General features: G+C 39.6%; 1 protein-coding gene across 3 annotated transcripts; it reads right to left on the reverse strand.

The window, feature by feature from the left end:
• Window positions 1-26: 26 nt before the first annotated feature.
• On the reverse strand, window positions 27-18,255 carry abce1 (ATP-binding cassette, sub-family E (OABP), member 1). 3 transcript variants are annotated; one of them, XM_060937760.1, is made up of 18 exons: window positions 18,121-18,255; window positions 11,633-11,773; window positions 11,467-11,552; window positions 10,320-10,417; window positions 9,238-9,355; window positions 8,616-8,753; window positions 8,438-8,507; window positions 8,059-8,155; window positions 7,884-7,973; window positions 7,467-7,588; window positions 5,607-5,828; window positions 5,256-5,315; window positions 4,860-4,918; window positions 4,612-4,722; window positions 4,379-4,521; window positions 3,683-3,805; window positions 3,423-3,534; window positions 27-607 (listed from the first exon to the last, which is right to left on the reverse strand). In XM_060937760.1, the coding sequence occupies exons 2-18, from the start codon at window positions 11,733-11,735 to the stop codon at window positions 560-562; spliced, it is 1,800 nt and encodes a 599-aa protein (XP_060793743.1). In that variant the 5' UTR covers window positions 11,736-11,773; window positions 18,121-18,255; the 3' UTR covers window positions 27-559. The 3 variants fall into 3 exon arrangements, with proteins under 3 accessions (XP_060793743.1, XP_060793742.1, XP_060793744.1); XM_060937759.1 differs by having other exon boundaries at window positions 11,633-11,778; XM_060937761.1 differs by lacking the exon at window positions 18,121-18,255 and adding an exon at window positions 13,887-13,973 and having other exon boundaries at window positions 11,633-11,778.
• Window positions 18,256-18,862: the final 607 nt, after the last annotated feature.

The following is an 18,862-nucleotide window of genomic DNA, read 5'->3' on the forward strand; positions in this document are numbered from 1 at the left end:
ACATCTAACACACGCAAACGAACAAGTTAAATTGATTATTTAATAAGATGTATAATGGCATAATGATTAAAATATTTAATCAAACTGTACACTTGCTTGGCCTGTGTTTCTCGCTCACTCTTTGTGACCAGAAAAAACACAAATGGTTATAAGATTTATTATTGGTCACCCAAAAAACAGACAGAAGTCTCATTTAGGTCCCATTTATACTTTTTTTTTTAAACAGTGTCCTCTTTCTCCTCCACTTCATCTCAGTCCTCTATACAGACTGGATGCTGATAAAACAAACAAGATGGTCGCCGGCTCCATCTGCTGTTCACCGTTCAGTGATCCGGTCTGTTAGAGGATGAGCACTGATGAAAAGGGGGGAGAGGAGGATGAATAATCCCTATTGTTTATTGGACCTGCTCGACAAAATGGTGTTGTTGACGTGTCAGTGTTGATAGTAAACAGTCCTGGTGCTTCTTCCTGGATGATGTCACACATTGGGAGTGGTGTGGCCCAATGGTACCAAATTTAGGGGATTTTTTTTTCTTTTCTTTTTTCAGGAATGGATGCTTCAGTCATCCAGGAAAAAATAGTTGCCAGTCTTCTTTTGATCCACATCCTTGATTGAGAGCAGAGCAAACAAAAACAAAAAGACAAGGTTAATCAATGCTCTCAAAGATAAAAATATCAAGACAATTTAAACTACATGATTTAAATTGCTGGTCAAAGGAAGTAGAACATGAACCAAGTGCTATTTTCCTTTTACAAGACAAAAGCGATTAATTTGCTTTTGCTCAGTTTGCAGCTCACATTTAGAAATTCAAAGCACAGGGCATGTTTGATTCACTTTCTGTATCAGAATCAAATTGCACTCTCGTTTGGAAATGTTCCGAGATCACTTCACTCTCAGACCAGAGGACTGGGATGGGACAGTAAGCCGAGAGAACTTCAATGGAAAGGAATGGTTTCAACTTTATGCAAATTATGAGCGGCAGCTGGGTCACGGTGACCAATCAGGCAACAACTCTTTGAATTGCCTCTGGCTGCATAGTATTTACTACATACAATTCTGCTTAGTTTGGATGACGGATGAAAAATTAAGTGTTTTATCCAGGGTGTCTGCAGGCTTGAACAAGTTCAATTTAAGACTTTTTAAGACCTTTTTAAGACCATAGCAGGTTAAATTTAAGACTTATGCCGCACAAAAAAAATAAAGAAAATTGGGAGAGCCTGAATTACTTTCGAAATAACAAAATTTATTATCATTCACCAATGAACTCATTACATCCCTAGGGTGCGCTCTTGCATTAATGAGGAACTAAGTTGCAGTGGAGCCAAAGACATCCCGCAAATCACTTGAGGATGAGGCATTCGATTCTGTATGGTTTGCGTGTTGTAGCGTTACAGTTTGCACGGAGTTAGCTGATACACCGTCTCGAGATGTGCTTGGACCTGACAACGGTGAACAAAATTGAGTGATGGCATGCGATTGTTGCAGACTTTTATGGGCAGCCTGGTGCTTCTCTGCTTTCGCGTGCGATTCCGGTGCCTTTACACCCAGGGTGCTGAGTTTGAGTGTTCTTTTGCACAATGTGCAGTACGCCTCAAACGGATTGTTTGGTACACGTTTTAACCAGTCTACAAAATCATTGCGTTCAAGCCAGCAGTCGTTAAACTTGCATTTGCTCATTTTGCTACAAACCATGACAATAGGGCTGTGCGATATGGGAAAAAATGAATATCCCGATACATTTTCTCCATTTCACGATATACATCTCGATATATTTAAATCTCCTCTAAAGGACCCCATGAAATCTAACTTTTACTCTTTACTGTTTTCACTACAATCCCTGCAGATTAAATAACATTCTTGGTTAACTTTACAGGTGGTTTTCAACAACACATTTTAAATTTTCATGTTGGTGATTAATCACAATTGAATTGAAATAAGACTATTTTTATTCAACAAAGATGTGGCACAAACTGCAAAAACAATCTTGAAAATTGCAACAAAGGGGCAATACAATACAGAGCTGCTCAGAGCTCAAATCAATAAAGTGCAAACTCAACACTGAGAGACATTTAGCCTAAATAAGAAAAGTGCTCTTTCATTAAATTATTTTAAAAAATAGATCTCCAAGCTATTAACCTGACTACTGAGAACCACTGGAACATTGAATGAATGAATGAATTTATTTATTTCGAACATGTATAAAAATGTAACTATTTGTACATACAAAAGAAAGAAAATGAAAAAAGTGACAAAAAAGAATAAATAAAATAAAGAGCTAAGACATTACAGTCTTACACATTCACAATAGAGAGAGAGATTGAGGGAGAGAAGAGAGAGATCTGCAAAACATCATTTTTCTCTTTGCACACTTTTGAACTGAATGTTTTCTGGCTCTGACTCTCAGATGTGTATAATTCCGGTATTGCCTTCTCTGTAAAATGTCTGCGACCAGGCAACTCATATTTGGGATCGAGTGTGTTTAGTAATTTTTGGAAGCCTGGTTTTTCCACTATACTAATTGGGATCATGTCTTCGGCAATGAAGTTAGTGATTGCATCTGTTATAGCTCTCCATCTCTGACTCGGTTCCTCATATGGGGGGCTTTGGAGAACGAGGCCGCTATGGTCATTTGTTTAGCTCGTGGGGGGGTTTAGCTCGTGGGCAAGTAGTTCGGAGTTTAAGAGACTCTTCATACTGTACCGGGTGAGTTTTCAGGTGATGGAACATATTTGTCGTGCTGCTGCCTTTCGTGATGACAGGTTTTTTTTTTGCACACTTTACAAACTGGCATTTGCTGTTCCACGTCCTCCTCGCGATATCCAAAAAAATGCCAGATGACTGACCCCTTACTAGTTCTTTTAGGAACCAATTCGTCCACTTCCATTTTTAATTTGTCGCTGAAATTGACAGAGCTTACACGGTAGCCTACGCAACACCAGCAATTGCACGAACTGAGTCAGCGCTGTAAACCAGAACCAGGAAATCTTCCCGCCGTGTTGCCAGATACTGCTGACGTTTTCCAGCCCAAAATATGTTCAAAACCCGCTAAAACGCACTTAAAACCGCCCAATCTGGCAACACAACCGAAACTAGAAAATCTTCCCGGAAGTTCCTTTCAGCACTGAGATGCTAACCAATCCCGGGTGACATCTAGGTGCTGAAAGGAACTTCCGGGAAGATTTTCTACGTGCAGAATAATTCTGCACGTAACCTAGGTCTTAAATTACCCAAATGAAATTTTAGACCAACAGTGCAAAATATCTCTGTATTTTAGACTTTTTTAGACCTAAAATTGAAAATGTGTAATTTTAGACTTTTTTAGACTCTGCGGACACCCTGTTTATCTCTCCTAACAATCGTATATAGTCCAGACTTCTGACACCAAGACTGAAATGGGTTCTTTAAATGTGTACATGTCTACCTTGATAGAGTTGAGTTTGTTGATTCTTGGTCTGAAGTTGTTTGGATCTCTTCTGAACGTGATCTCTAGCTGCGCCAGGAATTTATTCATGCCAGCCAGCAGAGTCTGTGGCCTGTCACACACACACACACACACACACACACACACACACACACACACACTGTTTATTAGGCTGAAAATGCAAATTAAAACACACCAGTGTTAAATCTATAAAGCATTCATTAGTCTGTGTATGACTATCCAGGGCAGTTTGTCCCTACGTGTTGGCGCAGGTGTTTCTGGAGGGAACACCGTCGAACACAATGACTCGGTCTGCCAGATACGTGGCCATGATGAAGTCGTGCTCTACCACGAAAGCGGTTTTCTTTGCATGCAGAATGAATCTGTGAGGGGATAAAACAGTTAACACACTCGCTCTCTACAGACACTATACAATACAACAGAAAGAGCTGAGGATGGATAAAAGATGGATAAATATGGAGTTTAAAAATGACACTGGAGGGTAAAACAACCCAAAAGTCTGTCTGTTAGTGCCTTAATATCAGAAGATAATAGAAGTAGAGGTAAAGAACACCACAGTGTGAATTAGAAATGTTGGAAAGCTTGTAGGCTGCTTCCATAAATGTTAAAGAAACCTTACTGACTCATTATGGAAAACTTCAATGAATACACGTTTCTAATCCATTTATGAGGAAACGGGAAAAAAAAAAAAAAAAAAGAGTTAAGTGAGAAAATGAATACATAAAGGAGAGAAGGCATGAATGATCGAAGCAGAGAGGAAACATGGGCAGAGTGAGGGAACATACAAGCAAAGGAGAAAGAGAACCAATGAGCAAATAGAGTGATGGATTGAATGACTATACACATCATTAAATGTGTGGTGTCTTGATATAAACAATAAGCACCTGCCAGCCAATCAGGAACAAGTATTTTTGATGATCAGGATAATTATTTACCGTTTGATGACGCGGGCAGCCATGAGACGCTGCTCGGAGTCCAGGTAGGCTGACGGTTCGTCAATCAGATAAACATCAGCTGGTTTACCCAAACACAGAGCCAGCGCCACACGCTGCAACTCACCACCGGACAGATTCTGAACCTACACACCAAGTTTAAGAAATGAGAATACTACTACATGGCTAAACAGGAGGCTAAAAGAGGCGGCTGTCCACTCGCAGTGGTGACTCACGTCCTGGTCAATGATGCTCTCGATCTGCATGGGCTTCATGACATCAGTAACGAACTGGGGATGTGTGTATGCATCTCTGATCTTCTCATGAAGCAATGCACGAACGCTGCCCTAAAAGACACACGGCTGACAGTCTGACAAATAAAAACTGTTTGTTTGTTTGTGTGTGTGCAGGAATTTGTCTGATATTCAACAAGTGTGTTTTGCTTAGGGTGCAGTACTGTGATGTGTATTAAAGTCTGACTCACTTTAAATTTGGGGCTGATCTTCTGAGGCTTGTAGCTCACGTTCAGAATTGGAACGTCACCTATGGCACACGCGCACACACACGACCAATTCAGTTTCATGAAACTCACAGGAGATTTCTACCAACACAGTTTTAGTGAGTTAAGAAATATAGGAACGCAAGAGCAAAGGCGCGAGGAAACAAATGAGTGAGAAAATGAATGAGTGAAGAAGCAAGGGAATGATTTAAAGTAGCAAACAAAAGAACAAAGAAGTGAGACGAACAGAGGGAATGAACAAACATGTTAATAGAAGATCAAAAGAAGGGGCGAACAAAGAAGCAATGAAATAAATAAGTGAAGGAGAGATGGACCGAATGAGTGAGTGAGCAAACAAGTGAACAAAACATTTTATCTGACCTCCTCCGTCAGGTTTCAGGCCACCAGCCAGCAGTCTGATGAATGTGGTTTTTCCAGTCCCTGAAGACAGAAATACTTATTTAAACTCAACTGCTTTAATACATCATGCTTGCTCATTGGGGATAGATTAGGGATAAAATTAGCTCATGTTTTAAGTCGTTCAAATTCTGTAAAGCTGCTTTGCGACAATGTTTATTGTTAAAAGCGCTGTACAAATAAACTTGATTTGATTTGATTTGATTTGATCATGGAATTCTCCCGAATTTGTCCTCCTCACACCCCAAAATTCCTCTACTGCACCATGTGCATATAAACTCTCGCTCCCTGCCCGCTTTTCCCGCGCTCTCTCACCATTCTCCCCGAGCATGACCATGATCTCGGAGTCAGTGAACTCTCCCTCTGTGATGTTAAGGGTGAAGTCGCCCATGCTCTTGCACATGTTGGGATACTGATAGCGGCACATCTTCTTCACCTCCTCCTCGGCTGCCGTCTCAGCCACTTTAAACACCAGCGAGGTCTCACGGAATCGCAGGTTCTCCGTTGGCACGTAGCCATCCAGGAAGATATTAATACCTGGGAGTGATTAGAGTGAGTCGACTTCTTTAAAGGAAAACAAAGAATTTTTAACCTAAACACCCCCCAAAATCTCTTTGGGTCCAAATGTTTACTAGGGACAAAAACGATTGAAATCAGTCCAGTATAGAGTTAGTATCCTCTGCTTGGTATTGAGGTGTTCTAGACCAAAGGGTCGACGCTAAAACACAGCTATAAAACATGCTTAAATGCTTACGTCATGAGATAAATAAAACCTATAGCATAGAGCAGGCAAAAGACGGTTTTCTTCTGAAAGATGGTGTGCGCGTGTTAGGGTGCATCAGTTGCCCCCTAAAAATGAAAAGTTCCTCCGATCATGATGCATTTTTGTTTTTATGTTCCTTTTGGTAAGAAAACACACTGGGTGAAATATTTTGACAAAATTCAAAAGTTTAATGGTGGCACCAGGAGCTCAAAGTTATGGAAAAAGCTGCTATTTTATGACTTTGACAAAATTTCAATCACTTTTCATGAAACATTATGGCACCTTATAGAGTATACCAAATATCTTAGATACACATTTTTAGTACATATTCTAAATATATTATCAAACACAGTTTGAGTTTTAGCTGTTCATTGAATCATTGTTCAACAACTTTTAATCAATACAAATGTATTATGAATCACATTAATGCTTCTCAATCCCTTGCAAAGGTTCTTAACATGATCTCTGGGTCACAAGAAATCAATAAATGGAGTCCAACATTGTGATTCAAACCTTACGCGAAAACATAAAATAAGCGTTTTTTGGCAAAAAATGAACCTCATGGTGCCACCATTAGACTTTTGAATATGGTCAAAACATTTTACAGGATGTCTTTATTGGTGAAAAGGAACAACCAAACAAAAATGCATCAGATTTTATGAAAGTGAGGGCAACTGATGCACCCTAGCGTGTGTGTTTAGGAGGTCTCAGAGGCCCACAGTAACATCTTTACGACGTTGAGATGTGGGACCTAGGTATAAATGTTATGAGAAAATATTTGTTGTGAGAACCTTAAAGAAGAGAGAGTAAGCAGTGAACTAGCACTTAGAGCACAACACATGTATGAACCTGAAGCTTCAATAAAACTTCTTCCCTTCTCCAAGTTTGTGCCTGCTTGCATCTTTATTAAAGAGAAAATTTACTTCACAATCCAACAGTAATCTTATGAGGCGATCTTCCGTGTCAAAGTAAACCACTTGTTTTAACCACTGACAGGCTCATAATGTCACTGCAAGTGTGTGACATCATATAAATATACACTCGTGTCTGTTTACCTCAACAGCTGTAAAGAAACTGTCGAATATGACCCGTTTCTACAGTCACCATTTTACCTTTCTCTTCTTCCGGTCTCTGAAACAGCACCCCGTTCAGGGTCTGTCATCAATTATGACACAAGGTAATAAAGTATACACATAAACAAGAAAAACATGCAGTGTCATGTGGTTATTGGAAAATAATCAATGATGGGACGAAGGTGGCGTTATGATGCAGCCGCATTACTGTCAGAGCTGCTGCTTGAGAAAATGAATCAACAACTTCTGACCAATCACAATCCAGGATTCGACAACAGTTATGTAGTACTCATTAATCATTTGAATTACACTAGTGCGAGTGTGTGTGTGTACACACACCTTCTCGGACACTGAAGGGCATGGTGACGACTCCATAAGCACTTGGCACGCCATACAGACAACAGATAAAATCAGACAAGTAATCCAACACACTCAGATCGTGCTCCACCACGATGATGTACCTATACACCACACACACACACAGTTTGTTAATTATTGTATTCAATTCTACAATACATGATGTGCATCATCATACGCTTCCTAACTAACAGCTCGCGAAACAGAAAACTTATTCTACAAAGTTAAAAATCAATTACTTTAAATCAAAACACGTTTAAAAAGAAAATATGTAATTTCTTAACCTAAGATAACATAATACCTACGATATCTCAGAAGTGTGTACAAACATCATGATAGGCACACAGTTTATCATGATATTGATGTTGTATTGTCCAGCCCTCTGTGTATGTTGCTGACCTGTCAGGTGAGATGAGAGATCGGATGGTGATGGCAGCTCTCAGCCTCTGCTTCACATCGAGATAACTGGACGGCTCGTCAAACATGAAACTAGACAGAGACAAGAATGTCAAACTCAAACAAACCAAAAGGGTGACTACGATAAAAATAAAAAATAAAAACAAAGTAGACAAACATGTCTGCCTTCTGGATGCAGACGACAGCGCAGGCGAATCTCTGCAGCTCTCCTCCTGACAAGTCCTCAACGTTACGATCCCGCAGATGCAGCAGATCTGACCAATCACAGCACAGCATAACACATTCAAAATCTTGTACACCGAAGCTCCACCCACAAGTAAGCCGATATTTCCAGGGAGGAGAGAGGGGAAAAAAAAAAATCCCACCCACACAAGCAGCGAAATCATTAAACATCTCATAAGAGTACACAAGCCCATTAAGTGAATATGTTTGTATACGAGTGGGTGGGGCCTGAAACCATTCACAGAGAACTGCTCCACAAAGCAGTAGGTTAAAAGTGAGAACATCAGCATAAACCGATGTATTACAAAATGTACCTAGTTGCTCGCACACTTGCTCCTCGGTCTTAGTGTCATCTTTCCTGCTCAAAATGGCGCCTACTGACCCCTACAGGCAGAAAAGAGAATTACAATAAAGTTCCTTTCCCCAAGCAGCACTGCAGCTAACCAAAAAACTCATATGAAATTCTCTTGTAGTATGTTTGCGCTCCTTTACCTTGACTGTTTTGGGGATCTGGTCGACATATTGTGGCTTTACGATGGCCTTGAGATCGTCCTCCAGGATCTTGGTGAAATAGTTCTGCAGCTCAGAGCCTCGGAAATAAGCCAGGATCTCTTGCCAGTCCGGGGGAGTCTGCAAAAACCCAATACACACACTTTACAGGGTCACTTATAAAGCTCAGATACAGATTCTAAACAGATACACATATTCCTGATTATTGTTATTATAAATAGTGATAGTCATTTTCCTAAAAAGAATTTACTATCAAGTACAAATGTCTTAAATATAAATATATAATAAATACTGCAAAGACGTTTCATACTACAATTAGCCTACATGTCATGTCCAAGGACTAAACTCTACAAACTTGACCATTAATTATCACATTCTCTAGATTACAAGACCAAACTGATTATATTTGCTAGTATTTTTTTATATTTGAAGCAAAGTTAGGAACTTAAAAAATATATATAAAAATAAATAAATCACATTGCTCAATGAGTCAATCAACCAATCAAGAAACAAAATAAATACGACAGCCAGGAAGTGTAGCACCATGCTGTGACTTATTGTCCAAAATATATGATGTTTGTGTGTGTGCTGATATGTGACTTACATCATATTTGCCCAGGTTGGGTTTCTGTTTTCCTGCCAGGATTTTGAGAGCAGTGGACTTCCCAATACCGTTTGTGCCCACCAACCCCAACACTTCTCCAGGACGTGGAATGGGCAGCCTGGCACAGATACACAAGAGAGAGTTACACACACACACACACACACACACACACACACCTTTCCTCAAACACAGTCATGTGACTAATGGCTGAAAGCACTGGGACATCATGACTGATGTAATATGCTACATGCAAGTAAGACGGTGTAACATGCTGAGAAGGGCACGATCTACCTTCTTCCGCATGCATGAGCGCGCACACACTCTTAATTAGCTAGTGTTGCCATGATTGACAGAGGAGAGTATGTCCCTCATGGACATATGGTCACGGATAGCTTTGGCATTATTACTATTATTATTTAACAATTATTTGCCAAAGGCAAGGTGAATATCAGTGAATGATAACCGAGATGAAGTCGACGTTATTATTTCACCAATATTCACTGAGCCTGAGGTGGATCACTGTTTTAGTATAAATACACGGGTGATCATTTCCCAAAAAAAAAAAAATTTCAAACTTCAAAAGCGGCATGCAAATGCAATAAAGGCGCAGCGCAGACTTGTCACTTATCTATGCCAACTCACATAAAATACTTTGTTTAGAAATAGATAAAATAAATCACAATTCCACCTTACCTTTGAATCATTTTAGACCAAACTTTGTAGCATCTTTAGTGCTTTTAAGAACAGCACTTTCTTTCATAATCTGTAATTCTTCCTGACTTACGGTAACAAAGCGATTGGCCGCCATTTTGCCGAGTCGCTTGAGATGATTATCGAGAAATCGTCCGAATTTCTCAACCAATCAGCACACACAATTTTCTATAATCACCTCCATATTTATACTAATACTTATTACAATCCATCTGAATAAAAACAAATCTAAAAATAGTATGTCTTGTTTTGGGTTTTTTTTTCCCATTAGGGAGATCTTGTTATTGAGTTAAATATGGCTCATCTCCAATAACTGTGTACAATCACAAAACCGATTATCGTGATACAATGACCGTGATGCATGTTTGTACCTGTGCAGCTTGAAGGAGTTGGCACAGTATCTGTGTGTGGTCTCCTTCTCCAGATTACTTGGCAGGTTTACAATAGACAGAGCACCAAATGGACATTTCTGGAAGAGAGAGAAAAAAAAGCAATAGTTAAAGCGGTGATCACAAGCACAGTTTCACAAGACCAACTTCCAGCATCCTGGTGCGGCCCGTCACAAAACACTACAAAGATGATGCACGTTTGCTCACCACTAACAAGTTAGCTTCACACAAAACTCTTTAATAACTTTAGCACACTTTTTCAGGCCAGTGATTAAATCTTGCTCAGAAAAGCTCATTGTGTGATACTGTTTAAAGGTACTTCCTCTCCAAATCTCCCAGCACACAGGAAGTGCTGAGAGTTGGTCAGATGGCTTCAACTTCATGATTCTGAAGGTTGTGGCCAGAAAAGTGTACAAAACATATCCGATATAGTCTGTATCCAGTGGGAGGAGCTTCTGAGGCTAACAAGATCGATATTACATAAACAACCCACAGAGGTTTTCCATTTTTCTGCACATCAAAAATGTAACATATGTAAACAATATGAAGAATAAACCTTTGTCACATGCACACTTCAAGCACACTGAGATTCATCCTCTGCATTTAACCCATCTGAAGCAGTGACCACACACACACACCCAGAGCAGTGGGCGGCCATACTACAGCACCCAGGGAGCAGTCGGGGTTAGGTACCTTGCTCAAGGGCACTTCAGCCCAAGGCTGCCCCACCTTAACCGAATATTAAAATATTACCAAAATATTGGGAACATTATCAGACATTTTCAAACTTGTTTCTGTTCATTTGACTTTATCAAACTAACTGCTGATTAGTTTAAAACTACTACAAATGTATACTAATTTGCAGATGTTTCGCAACATTAAATGTAACTCTAATTGGATAAAAAGTGCAAGCCATCATTCTTTAATTAACAGAAAATTATAATCAATAATTCCAATCATTTCAATCAAGGGGACATGCTTTTACAGAAAAAAAAAATCATCAACTTTAGGGTAAATGCATATGTAATAATTTATCTTCAGTACAATTTCTACAATAATTGTGGTACATTTCTAATTAGTTGATCAGTGTGTGTGTGTGTGTGTGTGCGTGCGTGCATGCATGCGAGACCTTGATGCAGATGCCGCAGCCTATACACAGTGATTCAGAGATCCACACGATCTTACACTGAGGTGTCACTTCGATACACAGCTTCCCTGCAGGAGAGGTGCACAGACGAGTGTTTTAACACCATCATAAAAAAGGACAAGTTTTGAAGTACGTGTGATTTTCTTACCCATCCGCACCACAGGACAGCTCTTCTTACACTCCTGCCTACATTTCTTCGGCTTGCATTTATCATGGTTGACGATAGCAATTCGTGTGTTCTTGTCGGCCATCTTGTCAACACTGTTTACTGCAGATGCCTCACAGAGCGCTGTTCTGAAAGAGAGAGAGACTGTTATTCACATTTATACTGACGTGGCACTTCAGAATGAAAAGCAGAATCGAGTTTATTGCCAAGTCCATTCTCACATACAAGGAATTTGCTTTGGTGATTGGTGCTCCCCGGGCACTGTAGCATGGCTGCCCACTGCTCTGTGTGTGTGTTTTCACTGCTTCAGATGGGTTTGAGTCAGTGGGGGTCGTTGACCTTATTGATAAGGCCAGCTACAGTAGGGAAAAAAGCTGGCCTTATGGTGTGAGGTTTTGTGGAAGCGGAAATACTCCTCAGAGGTTACTGGGGAGTCAAACAGGGTGATGGGGAGGATGTGGCAGATAAGGATGTGGCTTGGAGCAGCCTTACCAAGCCACATCCTTAATTCCCATGTTTCTGTTTACAACAAAATAATTTAAAAGGTGATGTAAGAACTTAAGTTTAAAACCTTAGAAAAAATTAACCAAAATTATCAACAGAATGTGAAGAAAGATGTCTATGTATGGTGCTGCAGAGACATCTCCTGAAGTTAGCATGCTAACCAGCTAGCCCTGAGATAGGACACACTGTCCATCTCATAATACCACTTTGTACCTCACTTTAGCATCTGGTCTGCCCTCAATTCAAAAACGAGGGGATAATAAGTTGTGCATGTGTCATCACCATACGCGGAAATTACCGTGCGGTTAGACCCACTGAGTAGCAGAGTTGGCTTTCAGCTGCAAACACACACACACAAATCACATCTAAAATGGGAAAGTGCTGGTTTGGGATTGACTGCTGAAATAGATTCAACAAGAACTTGGCCGTCTTTTTTACAGACTATAGAAAGCTAAAGAAAGGAGATGAGTTGCTGCTGCAATTCACAGGAATAACTGGAATCCAGGCACCAAAACATGGATTTGAATTTAACATTGTGTGTCATTGGGTACACTGTGAAGCAATAAGGACTTTATGACATTCAACTAAGAAGCAGGAGAATGAAAACTGTTGAGGAAATTAGTAGAGATATTACTTTGCGGAAGTTCCATCTATTTTCATAACATGATTACTTTGGTATGTACAAATAAAACTAACATCATTACACAGCTCCACTTCTGCTCTTTTCTGAGATACTTGTTTCATATCTATGTAGATTAATGAGTAATCCAAACAAGAGTAACGGGTGTGGAGATGGATGCAGGGCTGTATACTAATTTATTTTTCTTGCCAATACTTTGTTGCATAGACAAGCGACTAGCGTCCTTGGAAAGGTCAAGTTATCCTGTTTCATGTGATGTGTGCTCCACCTTGCTGCGATGAATACTTTGTGAGCAATTCAACCACGAATTAGGGATGTGAATTTTGACACAATCTGCATCAGTCAGGTTCAGTTACATATCTGCCGTGTCGCGAGCAGTAGCTGTCTCACGCACTACTGACGTGCGAGTTACTGTAGTCGTTTTCTTGCTAAAACCTGAGCTAAGCAAGCTATAATCCAAACTACATGCTGATGCCACACGTGAAGATAGCAGTATCTTGACCGGCTCTCAGAGTTTCAGCAGTGTGGAAGAATTTTGCATATTCTTGCCCTGGAGTTAGTTAGTAGTTGGCTGTTTTTAATAATGGATGACTGTAACGTTAGATCATATGAACCCAGTAGTGGATCAACAAAAAAAAAATAGGTTAATGATATTTTCAGTGAGTGATAATTCTGTGAGATGGTGGTAACGTGTTTTTTTTTTTTTTTTTTTTTTTTGGGGGGGGGGGGGGGGAGACTGCTTTTAGTTGTTTCTTACGATAGCAGTGGACACCCCAACTTTCAGGTGATATACTGCCCCCTATTCTTTGAGAGTGGAGTAGAAATTCAAAAGGTGAGCTGTTCTTACACATTCCAGCTTTAAAAATACCTCAAATGAGAATATAATAGCTAAAGGCGTTCATTTGCAGCAAAGACTTTGGGTCAAGATTTTGCAAACCCCAAACATGGCTGATCACTATTTTTACAAAAATTGAAAAACTTTTAATCAGTCATCCAACTATTACAGAAATCCAAAAAGCCCATGAGGTTCATTTATGATCCATGAACAAAAGGCAGGGACTTGATCAACGGGAGCTAAAGACACATGCTTACTGGGAATTCCTCGTTCACAGGGAATAACTGCAATCCCCAGTCCCAACCATGAATGGGGTTCAGTGGATGACAGACGTTTCTCAGTATAAAGTAGGCACATGCTGATCCAACCACTGTGGCGCGTGATTTCACAGTCATTCAATCTGTCAATAAAGAAAGAATGGGAAAAAAACCCCAGAGTCATCTATATCCCCTGCCCTATAAATCAACTATATACCATATTTCAAGATATTACAACCCCTGGCAAAAAGTATGGAATCACCAGTCTTGAATGAGCACTCATTCACACGTTTTATTCTGTAGAACAAACTCAGATCACAAACATGATACAATAATAAAGTCATTCCAAAGTGCACCTTCTTGGCCTTCAGAAACACTAAAAGAAATGAAGAAAAAGCATTGTGGAAGTCAGTAAATGTTACTTTTATAGACCAAGCACAGGGAAAAAAAAATATGGAATCACTCAATTCTGAGGAAAAAAATATGGAATCATGAAAAACAGACAAACAAAAGAACATTCAAAACACATCACTAGTACTTAGTTGCACCACCTCTGGCTTTTATAACGGCTTGCAGTCTCTTAGGCATGGACTTGAGTGACAAACAGTATTCTTCATCAATCTGGTGCCAACTCTCTTTGATTGCAGTCGCCAGATCAGCTTTGCAGGCCGGAGCCTTGTCGTGGACCATTTTTTTCAATTTCCACCACAAGTTTTCTATTGGGTTGAGATCTGGACTATTCGCAGGCCATGACATTGACTGGATGTGTCTTTCACCAAGGAATGCTTTCACAGTTTTTGCTCTATGGCACGATGCATTGTCATCTTGGAAAATTATTTCATCATCCCCAAACATCTTTTCAATTGAAGGGATAAGAAAACTGTCCAAAATGTCAATGTAAACCTGTGCATTTATTGAAGAAGTAACCACAGCCATCTCCCTAGTGCCTTTGCCTGACATGCAGCCCCATATCATCAAGGACTGTGGAAATTTGGATGTTTTCTTCAGGCGGTCCTCTTCATAAATCTCACTGGAACGGCACCAAACAAAAGTTCCAGCATCATCACCTTGTCCAATGAGATTTGTGATTCATCCCTGAAGATAACTTTCATCCAGTCATCCACAGTCCATGATTGCTTCTCCTTAGCCCATTGTAGTCTTGTTCTTTTCTGTTTAGGTGTCAATGATGGTTTTCTTTTAGCTTTCCTATATGAAAATGCCATTTCCTTTAGGCGATTTCTCATGGTTCGATCACATACTTGTACATTGACTCCAGCTTCCTCCCATTTATGCTTCATTTGTTTTGTTGTACTTTTTCGGTTTTCAAGACATATGGCCTTAAGTTTTTTGTCTTGACGCTTTGATGTCTTCCTTGGTCTACCAGTACGCTTGGCTTTAAAAACCTTCCCATGCTGTTTGTACTTGGTCCATATCTTAGATACAGCTGACTGTGAACAGCCCACATCTTTGGCAACCATGCGTGAAGAGCTACCTTCTTTAAGAAGTTTGACAATCCTCTCTTTTGTTTCAAGAGACATCTCTCTTGTTGGAGCCATGATTCTTGCCAATCCACTTGATCCAGCAGCCCTCCAAGGTGTGATAACTGCGCTGTTTCTAACTGCAGACTAATGAGCAGATCTAATCTGAGGCAGGTGTCAATTTAGGGAAAGGAAATTGACTGGGTGAGTCCTTATTTTCTACCTGAAAATTGAGTGATTCCATATTTTTTTTTCCCTGTGCTTGGTCTATAAAAGTAACATTTGCTGACTATCACAATGTATTTTCTTCGTTTATTTTAGTGTTTCTGAAGGCCAAGAAGGTGCACTTTGGAATGACTTTATTATTGTATCATGTTTGTGATCTGAGTTTGTTCTACAGAATAAAATGTCTGAATGAGTGCTCATCCAAGACTGGTGATTCCATACTTTTTGCCAGGGGTTGTATGTGTCACATTTTTCAAGTTCTGCTGCAGGAAACCAACCCTACCGCTTTACACTGACCTCAGCAGCCCATGGTATAACCCCATCAGATCTTTGGTCCAGGTGAGCTAAAAATTAAAATTTCTCACATTTCTTAGTATTAAAAGGCACATATACATTACTTAATCAACACATATACCAACTTTCAAGACCATACCGCTCATAGTTTAAGTTCTGCTCTGGAAACAAAACCTACCCCCAAGACTAACCTGAGAAACTAAGTCTGAAATTGTTTCCATGGAAACATGAAAAATTAAAATTTCTTAGCATGAAAAGGCACATCTACATCACCTTGTTAACATGTATACCAAGTTTCAAATCCGTATCATGAATAGTTTTGGATATATGCTCCGGAAATGAACACTGCTCTTAGACACAGTCAAAATCTATTTTTTATGTAAAAAATTTGAAAAATACTTTTTTTTTTCAAAAATCTAAAATAGCAAAAGGCACCAGCTCACATGTTGCTTGATATGTATACAAAGTTTCATGAAGATACCTTCAGTAGTTTTAAAGATATGGCCCGGAAACGAAAATGTGACCGGGCAGACGGACGGACCCTGTTTCTAAAAGGCATATCTACATCACCTTGTCAACGTGTATACCAAGTTTCAAATCTGTATCATGAATAGTTTTGGATATGCACTCTGGAAACGAACATTGCTCTTAGAAACTAAGTCAAAATATATTTTCTATGTAAAAATTAAAAAAATATATATTTTTCAAAAATCCAAAATAGCAAAAGGCACCAGTTCACATGTTACTTGATACGTATACAAAGTTCCATGAAGATATCTTCAGTAGTTTTAAAGATATGGCCTAGAAACAAAAACGTGACCGGATGGACAGAACCCGTTTCTATATCCCCAGCCAAACTTCATTTGGGCGGGGGATAAAAGTAAAAATGCATAAATAACTACACATCTCATCTCATTATCTCTAGCCGCTTTATCCTGTTCTACAGGGTCGCAGGCAAGCTGGCGCCTATCCCAGCTGACTACGGGTGAAAGGCGGGGTACACCCTGGACAAGTCGCCAGGTCATCACAGGGCTGACACATAGACACAGACAACCATTCACACCTACGGTCAATTTAGAGTCACCAGTTAACCTAACCTGCATGTCTTTGGACTGTGGGGGAAACCGGAGCACCCGGAGGAAACCCACATGGACATGGGGAGAGCATGCAAACTCTGCACAGAAAGGCCCTCGCCGGCCACTGGGCTCAAAGTTCCCGGACCTTCTTGCTGTGAGGCGACAGCGCTAACCACTACACCACCGTGCTGCCCATAACTACACATACAATTAATAAATATTAAGTCAAAAATAAAAGTATTAATAATTAATTAATTATAGACTAATTAAGTAGTTATCACAAGAAAACAAGTTATTGAGTTTATACAATAATTTTCACTTTATCACGAGAAAACTGCATTAAAAATATTTTACTACACGCACAGCTGCTCCTTCCTTATCTGTAATTATCTGATATGAAGCTGTAACTGCTCAACAATACACCATGGGATGGTGTAAAACAGGGGATCAGTGAAGCTCATGAATGAATGAATGAATGTGAGTGGTTAAAAGACAGAAAAGAAAAATGACAGTTCAGTTCCAGCATATGGGTAGAACACACTTCACACTCCTCTCAGCTTGAAACTGATTGACACTAAAAGTCTAACACAAACCAGAATGGAGAGTTAGGAAAGTTTATATTTCAAATCCAACCCTGATTCATGACAAATTAAATAAATAAGAACTGGATTTCCAAAAACCTGATGATAATAATGTAATAGCGTTTGCGTTATGAAACTGAGAGCTAAATGTTTCTTGTTGTACCAGCGCCACAAGTTCTATCATTTAATAATATATTAACAGTTTGTATTACTATTAAAGAAATAAATAAACTGCCTCTCCAAGAACTATAGTACTACAGGAAGGCCTCATGAGCTTGGCACTGCCAACATAGGTGGAGCCAGCTTATCTAACTTAGCCATGCGGCTAGCTAACATAATACAGCATAACATAACATGGCATGAGATGAGATAAAACGAGATCGTACCGCTAGCTTTGTGGCTAATGCACAGAGATGAACGTATATATAGATCTAGCTTGGATAGCAAGGCGGCTAATCAGCTACAACGTAATATGCTACGTCAATTAGGTGGCGCTAGCCTAGCAACGTGGCTAATTATCTTATTTAGCCAACACACAGCCACACAGCTGTTTATTAAACATGTATAAACAGTTATTTACCGTCAATATCTCAGCCCGGTGTCCGCTGAGACTTTGGACGCTTTACGAGGCGGTAATATTTGGTTAAAAGTCCCCGCGCTTCAGCCAACGTGCTCTTCACACGGAGAAGCCGGCAAGGGAAAAGATGGCTGAAAGGACTCCTTACGTATTCCGACATGCGACGAAGAGGGCATTGTGCTACGTCATCGATATGCGACGCGAGCTTTAAGCGGTTTCTACCCTCAAAACCTACTTTATAAACGTAAACTATACATATATATTTGTTTTATTGTATATCTCTTTTTTAAACATTGAATTTATAAACAATAAGATATTAAGAATATAGATATTTTCTTATTTTTAGAGAAAAAAAGTCAGTGTCTAGCAGTGATAACTACAATACAAATATTACTTGCTAGAATTTACCTAAAAGATTGAAGCCATACAATAATTTCGATAATTATTTAACATTTTACAGATATTTTAATTTCCCCAGAAAAAGGATTCAATCTAAAACCTCTTATGTGGACTTTTTTTTTTAAATTAAAATAAGTGTTTGTCATTTAAAGTATAGTCTGCAGGCACCTGGCCATCACATCCACATGTGCTCCTTCCCCAAACTGTTGCCACAAAGTTGGAGGCATACAAATGTATAGAATGTCTTTGTACACTGTAGCATTATAATTTCCCTTCACTGGAACTAAGGCAGCCCAAACTTGTTCCAGCATGATGATGCCCCTGTGCACAAAGCAAGCTCCATGAA

Source organism: Neoarius graeffei, chromosome 13 (assembly GCF_027579695.1).
Source record: "Neoarius graeffei isolate fNeoGra1 chromosome 13, fNeoGra1.pri, whole genome shotgun sequence".
NCBI lineage: Eukaryota > Metazoa > Chordata > Actinopteri > Siluriformes > Ariidae > Neoarius > Neoarius graeffei.

Bases quoted from the DNA above. Each gene is read 5' to 3' on its own strand.
- abce1 (XM_060937760.1), bottom strand. From the start codon at position 11,735: ATGGCCGACAAGAACACACGAATTGCTATCGTCAACCATGATAAATGC. The intron at 8,156-8,437 runs GTACATTTTGTA...GTGATTGGTCAG, and splicing joins GCAAGTGTGCGAGCAACTAG to ATCTGCTGCATCTGCGGGAT. The intron at 3,535-3,682 runs GTAGGGACAAAC...TGTGTGTGACAG, and splicing joins AGAAACACCTGCGCCAACAC to GCCACAGACTCTGCTGGCTG.